Source organism: Scyliorhinus canicula, chromosome 10 (assembly GCF_902713615.1).
Source record: "Scyliorhinus canicula chromosome 10, sScyCan1.1, whole genome shotgun sequence".
NCBI classification, from domain to species: domain Eukaryota; kingdom Metazoa; phylum Chordata; class Chondrichthyes; order Carcharhiniformes; family Scyliorhinidae; genus Scyliorhinus; species Scyliorhinus canicula.
Genome location: NC_052155.1, coordinates 18,310,162 through 18,322,183, shown reverse-complemented (window position 1 = coordinate 18,322,183; position 12,022 = coordinate 18,310,162). Strand labels below are relative to the sequence as shown.

The following is a 12,022-nucleotide window of genomic DNA, read 5'->3' as shown; positions in this document are numbered from 1 at the left end:
TGCTCGTTCTGTATTCACTGCTGCAGATGCTTCACTGATCACTGGCTCTATTGGGTGGTCTGTGTCCTCTTCAGGTTTGGGATCACACACCAGCTCTTCTGCTGGACTCAGCATGAAAGGCCGCTGCACTTTCAATAGCACTCTTTGGTTCCTTCGCAAGACTGAACCATCCTCAGTCTAAACCAGAAACGAATGTGGAGCTGCCTATTGCAAAACCTTTGCCACTCTTGACCATCCGTTGCCATTGATATCCTCGACGGTATCACCTGGATGCAGTGGCTGGAGCTTCCTTGTGGATCAAACATAGATCTCTTTCTACCTCCTCTTTTGAAAAAGCAATTTCCGCTCCAGTCGTTGATCTATAGCAGGAGCTGCCACGGAAGGCAGGGTCAGCCATAGCTGTCTGTTCATGAGCATCTCTGCTGGCGACAGTCCATTGACAAGTGCCGCCGAACGATAGCTCAGAAGCGCCAAATAGATGTCTTCCTAACGATCAATGGCCTTTTTATAACAGCTGTTTTACGATTTGCACACCCTTTTCTGCCTTCCCGTCCAATTGGGGATATAGAGGACTAGAGGTGATGTGCCTAAAATCATAGCAATGGGCAAATTCATTCCACTCATGATTTTTGAAACAAGACCCATTGTCCGACATAATAATACTTGGTATGCATTGTTGGGCAAAAATCGCTTTGGCATGTTGTATGACACACCAAGCAGTTGAGTTCGGCAAATGTGCTACCTCTGCATTGTTTGAGAAGGAGGCAATAGCTACAAGGTTATCTCTCCCATTGAAGTGGAACAGGTCCATGCCCACTTTTTGCCACAGACGTGCGATAATTTCACCCACATGCATCGGTTCTTTACTTTGCTTACCGAGGAATTTCTGACATGTGTCAAAGTGGTCAACCATGCCTGAAATGTCTTGGATGGTGCCTGGCCAATAGATTGTATCCCTGACCCTGCGCTTGCACTTCTCAATGCCAAGGTGCCCTTCGTGGAGTTTCTTGAGCATGAGCGGCCCCAAGGAATGCGGAATCACAATCCTGCGCTGTCGCAGGAGAAAGCCATTTGCCTCACTGAATTCTGACCCCCACATTGTAGGAACCCGAGCAGGAACCCTTAGGTCATCCCTCTTGGAGACATTCGATTACTTTTGTAGGACTATGTCCTTGGCTGCTTCTGCCTTTATTAGGCACAACTTCTCATCGGAGACTGGAAGCAACGCAGCGACGAAATTGACATGTAGTTGCACATCCTCAGCAACCAGGTGTACCTCCTTGATGCTCGTGGCTCGAGAAAGCATGTCAGCGACAGCAAGGTACTTGCCTGGTGTATAGAGGAGGGCAAAGACGTAGCGCTGGAGCTTCATCATGTGCTGGATTTACGGGGATATATGGCACCAATGTTTCTGCACAACTGGATACAAGTGGCCTGTGGTCAGTTTCCACCAGAAACATCGGCAGCCCGGACACATAATCATGTTCCAAACCGTGACTAACCCAAGGCATTCATTTTCAATCTGCGCATACCTGCGCTCCATTTCGGACATCGCTCTAGATGTGTTTGCCACTGGCAGCCAGCTGTCGACTGCACCCTGCTGCACCCCGCTCCAAGGCCATCCACGGACACATCGGTCAAAATATTTGTCCTTTTCGCCGGATCAAAGAACGTGAGGATTGGCGTTGTCATCAGCGAGATACGCAAAGCTTGCCACTCCTCGTATTCGGAAGACCATTGAAATACACCGTCCTTTTTATCCAGTCTTGCAGTTGGGAAGTTTTGGAGGCCAGGTTGGGAATAAACTTGCCAACAAAGTTGATCATCCCTTGAATGTGTTTTTGCCTGTGGGCCGTGGCATCGTCAGAATGGCCTTTAGCTTTTCGTTATCCAGCTGCACACCTTGTGCCAAGAGCCTGTCCCCGAAAAAGGTAATGTATCAACCCCGATTTGACATTTTGTTTTATTGAGCTTGAAGCCATTTTTTGTGACCCATTGTAGGACTCTGAGCAGCTTTTCATCATGCTTCTCTCACGTGGACCTCCATTATAACGCCTGGTAATCCTTCCACTACGTGCTTCATAGCACGATGGAAAATTTCAGACACTGAAATTATGCCAAACTGCATTCTCAGGAAGCAGTAGCACCCGAAGGGTGTGTTAAACATGTCCAACCTTGTGCTCGCTTTGTCCAGCTTGAGCTGCCAGAAGCCTTGTGATGCATACAACTGGAACATGTCGCTCCAGCCACCTCCCACACTGTTTTCTCCCTCTTTGGGATAGGGTAAAGCTCCCTTTTAATGTTCAGGTTGAGGTCCTTGGGGTCCATGCATATCCTCAGGTTACCATTCCTCTTTTTAATGCACACCATCGAGTTAACCCAGTCGATGGGTTCCTCTATGAGCCTGATGACTCCTAGAGCCGTCATCCTGTGTAACTCAGCCTTTAGTTTGTCCTTCAATGGAGCAGGCACTCGTCTTGGCATGTGCATGACCGGCTTCGCATTCTCCTTCAGCTGGATGCAGTATATAAAAGGCAGAGTGCCAAAGCTTTGAAACACCTCCGGATATTCCTCCATAATAGATTCAATGGATACCTGTCGGCAGGATGCCATGCTTTCTGCAATGTACACCCGCTTGACCAGCCCAAGCTCTTCACACGCTTCCACTCCAATGAGTGATTCGTACTCTGTCTCCACTATGGAGCATGTTGTCATACACATTCTGTCCTTGACAGTTACTGCGAGCTCACATGCTCCTAATGTCTTGTTTTGCTGACCGTTATAGTCCTACAGGGGTACTGCTCTTGGGACCATTTCCGGTTTGATTTTCAGCCGTTTCAACGCTGATGGTGATTAGATTCGCCCTCGCTCCCGTGTCGAGATTACATTGGATTAGCGCGTCATTGCCCATCAGCAGAATTGTCCATCTATCCTCTATGGTCTTTACTTTTCGCATCACTGTGGCTGCAAATCGTGAGGAAAGATTTGCCGCCCTGGCTGGTCAGACTATTCGTGTCCCCAGTCGAGATCATGTTCACAGCAGCCAGGTCTTCGATGCATATCTCATTACCCACACTAATTGATTCTGTTTGGTCAACTGTTGGACGTGAGGTACATTGCCTAGCAAAATGACTCGTTCTGCCACACTTGTAACTTTTCCAAGAGCAAGATATTGTTGTGGCAAATGTCTATTGCCACATTATTGACACAAAATGGCGGATCCGGTCGGCCGCTCAAAATGGCCGTCCTCACGGAGGCCACGTTTCTTTTTCACAGTTCTTATGGCACTGGTGTCTTCTTCGAGATTGGCCCCACAATATTTCAAGCTGAGCATACTGATCTGCAATGCAGGCAGCTCACTTGCCTGGCAAATCTTGATCGCATTTCTAATTTCAGGTCATCTTCCCGCAACAATCTCTCTCTGCGTTTATCATTTGATATTCCAAACACTATCTGGTCGCTGATCATCAATGACTTTAGATTATCGAAATTGCACGACTGGGCCTTCAACGTCAAGTCAGTTACACAGCTATCAAAAGATTTGCCTGCTGTTTTTGGTTCACGTACGAAATATACGACGTTCAAATATTTCATTTTTCTTCGGAGAGCAATGCCGATCGGTGTACTTTATCACCTCATCGTAGCTTGCTTTCCTCCTTGCCATCAAAAGCGAAGATATTGTATATTTCTCCTGCTTGAGAACCTGCTACCGTGAGGCTGTGCCTGCAGTCCAAGGGCTGAAACATAAGAGTCTAAATTGTTGCTTGAAAACACGGCAATTTCCATCTACGTTACCCGACGACACTTGAAATTGGTGGGGTGTCTTTAAACCTTCCATCACTAACTTTACAGTTGTTTGTTGTGCTGAGTTGCAGATAGCTGTAGTTCACCAGGTAGTCAGAAGAATCTTCTCTATTCATTCTTCAGCCTATTCCGCCTCGTCTTTTCTGTTGTTATCTTTAAATGTTCTGCGCTCCTGGTACCATGTTATGTTCTGTGATATGGCTGTTGTAATGATGTACACAGAACATCTAGTTGTTTAACTAGAAAGATGATTATTAACAAACACATGGAAAGATAACACAGAAACTAATAGACAAAGGCTACTAAATGAATTCAGCGAATTCTCCTAGAACTATTCTAAGTGCGACTGTCTTCTCATACATCTTACTACCAACTGACGGGTGTCTCGTCACTTGTTGGATATCTGATGCCACCTGCTGGTAGAAGGTCGTGCCCATGCTATGTGCACTGATATACAACTACATACATTTATGTGTACATGCATACCACCACAATGATGGTGTTTGATTTGTCCTCCATTCTCCTTGGTTTTGTGTTGAGGGGTTGTTGAATTGTTAACATAGACCATACAGAAAATTATCAAAAGGAATGCTGCCCTTTATACAAGGGAATATGAGTCACGCCTCAGCAACGAAAAGCCCTTGTTGTTTAACTTTTGATTGTTTTCTTTTTCAGGAAATGAAAGCTGAGCTACATACATAGTCGCCAACAAGGAGTGGAACACAATAGGAGGACCAATCACTCCTTTATTCCGGCTTAGCATTTACCACAAGCACCTCACACCAGTGTCGAGACATACATTTCATCCGGCTGTTTTATCTTCATACTCTCTTCCCTTGGAGAACAGAGCGAAGTAGTGGGAGAATTCACAAGCTGACTTAACATTTTGACAGGCTGCCACATGAGCAGCTGCTCAGGTGCTTAGTGCAATATAGCAAGAGCACCTTCTGGGCTCCAGGAACCCATATACAGGAGCCACTGGAAATCAGCAGGGAGCTCTGATCTCTATTCACTGGCACTGTCTGTTTCGAGGTACAAACCCTGCACCGTTTGCCGCGGAGGCTGAAGGTTACTTGCTCAAAACTTCTTGGTACACACAAAGTCCATTAAAATAACTGATCCATCACAATTCCATTGTCATTCACCTCCAGCAGATACAGACTTTGCAAGAATCACAACTAAAGAAGGAAAATCACTAACTACCCTTTCATTTTAGAACTGAGTTGAGTTTCTGCTTGGTGTGCAGTTAGGTAATTGTTCCCACGTTCTATTAGAAATTGTGCTGGTTAAGTTACAGTTTAGTAAAAATAATGCCATTGGGTAGTTTAAAGAAAGCTATGCTTTTTTTCCCTCTCTCAAGAGTGATATAAGAGTGATGATCTGGTCCACTTTTGACATAGCTGAAAATGGATTGGGAGAGATAGGGATGTAATGACATTACCACTACATCTCCAATCCAGAGGCCCAGCTAATGCTCCGTGCACAGGAATGCAAATCCTCCCACAGCAGCTGGTGGAGTTAAATATTTTTTAATTAATTCATGGGTGTACCGAGGTGACAATAAATCAAATTCAAATTCAAATAAAAGTAGGGCTGCTTTGTTTCAATTGCACAGGACATCGGGGAGACCAGATCGGGAAGATTGTGGACAGCAAAGAACATGAAGCTATTAGAAGCAGTTCAGAGGAGTTTCACTCGACTGATACATGGAATGGCGGGGGGAATGGGTTATCGCAAGAGGAAAGGTTTCTCAGGCTGGACCTGCATCTATTGGAGTTTAGAAGAATGAAACATAAAATCCTGAGGGGACTTGATAGGGTGGATGATGAAAGGATGTTGACCCTTGGGGAGAGACGAGAACGAAGAAGCAGTTTACAAATAACGGGTCTACTATTTAAGATGGGGTGAGAAGGAATTTTTCTCATAGAGGGTATTGAGTTTTCCGAACTCAAATTATTCAATGAATATTTAGATAGATTCTTGAATAACAAGGGAGGGAAAGCTTATCAAGAGTAGGCAGAATGTGGAGTTGACGCCACATTCAGCTTAACCATGATCTTACTGAATGAGAGCAGGCCTGAGGTGACAAATGTCTTACCCCTGCTCCTAATTTATCTGGATGTAGCTAGTTTCAGTAACAGTGACCATGGCAACGATTGTTGTGAAACCCACCTGGCTAGCCAATGTGCTTTCTAATAATAATCTTTTATTATTGTCACAAGGCTTACATGAACACTGCAATGATGTTACTGTGAAAAGCCCCTAGTCACCACATTCTGGCACCTGTTCGGGTACACGGAGGGAGAATTCAGAATGTCCAATTCACCTAGCACGCACGTCGGGACTTGTGGGAGGAAATCCACGCAGACACAGGGAGAACGTGCAAACTCCGCCGGGAATTGAACCTGGGACCCTGGAGCTGTGAAGCAACAGTGCTAACCACTGTGCTACCGTGTCGCTACCAGGAAGGAAATCTGCCATCCTTATCTGGTCTGGCCTACATGTGCTTCCAGGCCCACAGCAATGAGGCTGACTCAGTAAAAAGGAATGGGTGACAAATGCTAACCTTTCCAGCAACCCACATGTCTAATGAAAGAGTACTTAACGCATTCCGGGTGGAACCAGCTCAACAACTGGGAATCTGAAATGTCAGAGACTTACATCTAAAACCCCTGGCGGCCCTGTTTACCGAGGTATTTTACAATGGTTTAGGTTTGCTGAATTAGGCCTGTTCACAAAACATTATGAGTTTTCACTGATTTTACCCTGGCTTAGGACATCTCGAAATTCTCATTTTGCGGTGACAAGCATTAGTAGACATACTTTTCATCATTACACTTGACTCCGTTATTCCAACCCATTCCTGGCTGGTCACCCACATTCTATCCCCCAAGAAACGTGAGTTTACCCAAACCTCAGCTGTCCATATCCTGACTTGCAGTTAAGTGGGCGGCAAGGTAGCACAGTGGTTAGCACTGTTTCTTCACAGCGCCAGGGTCCCAGGTTTGATTCCCAGCTTTACATAGATTTACATAGAATTTACAGTGCAGAAGGAGGCCATTCGGCCCATCAAGTCTGCTCCGGCTCTTGGAAAGAGCACCCTACCCAAGCCTACACCACCCTATCCCCATAGCCCAGTAACCCCACTCAACCAACACTAAGGGCAATTTTGGACACCAAGGGCAATTTAGCATGGCCAATCCACCTAACTTGCACATCTTTGGATTGTAGGACGGGGAGAACGTGCAGATTCCGAACAGACAATGACCCAGCCGGGAATTGAACCTGGGACCCTGGAGCTGTGAAGCAATTGTGCTAACCACTATGCTACCGTGCTGCCCTTGTGTCACTGTCTGTGCGGAGTCTGCACGTTCTCCCTGTGTCTGCGTGGGTTTCCTCCGTGTGCTCCGGTTTCCTCCCACAAGTCCCGAAAGACGCGCTGTTAGGTGAATTAGACATTGTGAATTCTCCCTCTGTGTACCCGAACAGGCACCGGAATGTGGCGACTAGGGGCTTTTCAGAGTAACTTCATGGCAGTGTTTTTTTTTGTTTTTTTTAAATAAATTTAGAGTACTCAATTCATTTTTTTGAATTAAGGGGCAATTTACCATGGCCAATCCACCTACCCTGCACATCTTTTGGTTTTTGGGGGCGAAACCCACACAAACACGGAGGGAATGTGCAAACTCCACACGGACAGTGACCCAGAGCCGGGATCGAACCTGGGACCTCGCCGCCGTGAGGCAGCTGTGCTAACCACTGTGCCACCGTGCTGCCCTCATTGCATTGTTAATGTAAGCCTGCTTCTGACAATAAAGATTATTATTATATTAAAAATGCCTTGTTTCCCCCCCACTAATCCCGTACTCGTTGATTTACACTGAATCCCGGTCAAGAAACATCTTAATTTTGAATATTCTCATCCTTATTTTTAAACCCCCCCCCCCCCCCCCAAATGGCCTCACCTCTCCCTATCTCTACAATCTCCTCCAATCCCACAAAGCCTCCTATATATGTGTTCCTCTAATCCCCCCCCCCCCTCCCCGCATGTCCCCCAGCCCAGTATGGAAATGTAATCCTCATTTGCTATGAGGGAATATATATTCTGACCAATATTCTCTGGGTTTACATCAGTTTGCAGGTCCATTCGTTAGCAAATGGGGTCAGTTAGCTGCTTCGTGATGCAAAATGACACTAACAGCGCGGGTTCAATCCCCGTACCGGCTGAGGTTATCCATGAAGGTCCCGCCTTCTCAACCTTGCCCCTCAGCGGAGATGTGGTGACCCTCAGTTTAAATTACCGCCAGTCAGCTCTCTCTCAACGGGGAGAGCAGCCTATGGTCCGGGGGAACTGTGGCAAATTCCATTTTCTTATTAACAAATTCCAATTGGGGGCAGCACGGTGGCCTAGTGGTTAGCACAACCGCCTCACGGCGCTGAGGTCCCAGGTTCGATCCCGGCTCTGGGTCACTGTCCGTGTGGAGTTTGCACATTCTCCCCGTGTCTGCATGGGTTTCGCCCCCACAACCCAAAAATGTGCAGAGTAGGTGGATTGGCCACGCTAAATTGCCCCTTAATTGGAAAAAATAATTGGGCACTCTAAATTTTAAAAAAAAGAAAAAAAAAACAAATTCCAATTGGATCAATTTCCCCTGGGTTAACCCCCTCATCTGCTTAATTCACCAGGATGGCATTTCCTGAGTTAACAGCAGTTAAAACATCTGAACCTTACATTTAACCCCTATCGTCTGGTTTCCAACAGTGCAGTGCCCATGATCCTGTGGCAGCTATTCCTGCTTGCATTAGGTTTAAACACGAGCATTTCAAAACTAGCTTTGGACTGGAGAATTTAAAAGTCCACACGTTGCTGACCATTGGCATTCACTTCAGCAAAGGCATCTTAACTTTTGCTCTTCCCAGCTCATTTTTTTAAACAGAAATGAAATTTGGGCAGATTGTTGTTTTAAATCTGAGTGTGTGTGTGTGTGTGTGAGATCTCACCTTCTCAGCTTGTCCAGCCAGTGTCCTTTCAGGGCTCCCAGCAGATGTGGATCAGCCAGGAACAAAGCTCTGAGGAGCGGCGGAGGGGAGCTACCCTGTCCGGGAGGAGCTCCCAGCGGAGGCCACTGGCATCCCAGCATCACCGCGTAATAGATAGCCAGCTCGCAGAACAAGGCCACCGCGCACAGCACAGCCAGCAGCCTGAGCCAGAGCCAGAGCAGCAGCTGGGGGAGCAGCCACCTCCTGAGGGGGGTTCGAGTCCAGGTGGGGCGGACACACAGCCCCAACATGCTGCATTCACCCAGCCAGCCACTCACTCACTCAGCTCCCAGGCACCATGCACACTGCCCTGGCTGCTCTCAGCTCCCAGGCACCGTGCACACTGCCCTGGCTGGGCTCCTGCTCTCAGCTCCCTGGCACCATGCACACTGCCCTCGCTGGGCTCCTGCCCTCAGCTCCCAGGCACCATGCACACTGCCCTGGCTGGGCTCCTGCTCTCAGCTCCCAGGCACCATGCACACTGCCCTGGCTGGGCTCCTGCTCTCAGCTCCCAGGCACCATGCACACTGCCCTGGCTGCTCTCAGCTCCCAGGCACCATGCACACTGCCCTGGCTGCTCTCAGCTCCCAGGCACCATGCACACTGCCCTGGCTGCTCTCAGCTCCCAGGCACCATGCACACTGCCCTGGCTGCCCTCAGCTCCCAGGCACCAAGCACACTGCCCTGGCTGGGCTCCTGCTCTCAGCTCCCAGGCACCATGCACACTGCCCTGGCTGCTCTCAGCTCCCAGGCACCATGCACACTGCCCTGGCTGGGCTCCTGCTCCCAGGCACCATGCACACTGCCCTGGCTGGGCTCCTGCTCTCAGCTCCCAGGCACCATGCACACTGCCCTGGCTGGGCTCCTGCTCTCAGCTCCCAGGCACCATGCACACTGCCCTGGCTGCCCTCAGCTCCCAGGCACCATGCACACTGCCCTGGCTGGGCTCCTGCTCTCAGCTCCCAGGCACCAAGCACACTGCCCTGGCTGGGCTCCTGCTCCCAGGCACCATGCACACTGCCCTGGCTGCCCTCAGCTCCCAGGCACCATGCACACTGCCCTGGCTGCCCTCAGCTCCCAGGCACCATGCACACTGCCCTGGCTGCCCTCAGCTCCCAGGCACCATGCACACTGCCCTGGCTGCCCTCAGCTCCCAGGCACCATGCACACTGCCCTGGCTGGGCTCCTGCCCTCAGCTCCCAGGCACACTGCCCTGGCTGCCCTCAGCTCCCAGGCACCATGCACACTGCCCTGGCTGCCCTCAGCTCCCAGGCACCATGCACACTGCCCTCGCTGGGCTCCTGCTCTGTCTGCACAGCTCACCACTCTCACTGCCTGCCGACTCTGCCCCTAAATCACCCCCGGGAGGGGGGGGGAACAGGGGCTGCAATCCCACCGCGGCAGCTCTCTGCAATGTCCATTCAATCCAACCAAATACAATGCAACAATCCCTGGCCAAGGCTCAGCAATCCAAGCAGCCCAATTGACTGAAAAGCAAACGAAACCAAATGAATTTAGGAGATTTAGAGGGATTTGCACAGGTTTTTATTTTAAATGCAAAGAGAATAACCGTGCCCTGGATATATTGGTGAATTTGCAGATCCCGTTATAAGGATCGCGTCGTTAGGGGTCGCAGTCACACTGGGGTTGCTATGCTCCTTCCTTTGACACGTTTCACTGCTGACATCTTTTGCGATCGCCGATCTTTCAATTAAACGGCCATTTTTGCCTCGTTTTATCGGAATAAAACGCTTACATCTTCACAGAGTTTGCACCAAAAATTGGTCCCCCGCACGCCCGCCGCATTTTCCGGCGAGCAGGTCACGATTCGCCATTCCCGCCGGCGGACACAGCGCGCAAACCTGGGGCTGACTCCCTCATTGATGTCCCTGGAGCCAGCCCAGCCCAGCACCAGCCAGCAGCCCAGCAATAACCGAACAGGGGGACAGCCTGCAGCTCTTAAAGGCACCCTGTCCCTCTTAAAGGGACCACCTTGGAGGAAGCTGCTGCCCGGTGCAATGCCCCCCCCCCCCCCCCCCCCCCCACCACCATGGCTCCATCATCGCCAGTGCCGCAATTGGCAAAAAAAGAAAATTTTACCAAGCTCACAGTGTACCTAGCCGACAGGGTACTTGGCTCAGCAAATAAATTGAAAACTGGGTACACTGACCCACGTACACTGTGACCCAGGTACACCGTGAGCCAGGTACACCGTGAGCCAGGTACACCATGAGCCAAGTACCCTGTGGGCTAGGTACACTGTGAGCTAGGTACACTGAGCCAGGTACACTGTGAGCCAGGTACACCGTGAGCCAGGTACACCATGAGCCAAGTACCCTGTGGGCTAGGTACACTGTGAGCCAGGTACACTGTGAGCCAGGTACACTGTGAGCCAGGCACACTGTGAGCCAGGTACACTGTGAGCCAGGTACACTGAGATAGGTACACTGTGAGCTAGGTACACTGTGAGCCAGGTACACTGTGAGCCAGATACACTGTGAGCCAGGTACACTGTGAACAAGGTACACTGTGAGCCAGGTACCCTGTGAGCTAGGTACACTGTGAGCCAGATACACTGAGCCAGGTGAATTGTGAGCCAGATACACTGTGAGCCAGGTACCCTGTGAGCCAGGTACACTGTGAGCCAGGTACACTGTGAGCCAGGTACCCTGTGAGCTAGGTACACTGTGAGCCAGATACACTGAGCTAGGTACACTGTGAGCCAGGTACACTGTGAGCCAGATACACTGTGAGCCAGGTACACTGTGAGCCAGGTACACTGTGAGCCAGGTACACTGTGAGCCAGATACACTGTGAGCCAGGTACACTGTGAGCCAGGTACACTGTGAGCCAGATACACTGTGAGCCAGGTACACTGTGAGCCAGGTACACTGTGAGCCAGGTACACCATGAGCCAAGTACCCTGTGGGCTAGGTACACTGTGAGCTAGGTACACTGAGCTAGGTACACTGTGAGCCAGGTACACTGTGAGCCAGATACACTGTGAGCCAGGTACACTGTGAGCCAGGTACACTGTGAGCCAGGTACACTGTGAGCTAGGTACACTGAGCCAGGTACACTGTGAGCCAGGTACACCATGAGCCAAGTACCCTGTGGGCTAGGTACACTGTGAGCTAGGTACACTGAGCCAGGTACACTGTGCGCCAGGTACACCGTG

The 12,022-nt window shown here is 49.7% G+C and overlaps 1 protein-coding gene across 1 annotated transcript in view; it reads right to left on the bottom strand.

Annotated features, from left to right (window-relative positions):
- mppe1 (metallophosphoesterase 1) overlaps positions 1–10,196 on the bottom strand; it is a 98,807-nt gene extending 88,611 nt beyond the window's left edge. The window contains exon 1 of the mRNA XM_038808667.1: positions 8,806–10,196. Coding sequence (XP_038664595.1) covers positions 8,806–9,095 — 290 coding nt within the window. The 5' untranslated portion in view covers positions 9,096–10,196. The remainder of the gene's footprint in view (positions 1–8,805) is intronic.
- Between the last annotated feature and the right edge of the window lie 1,826 nt (positions 10,197–12,022).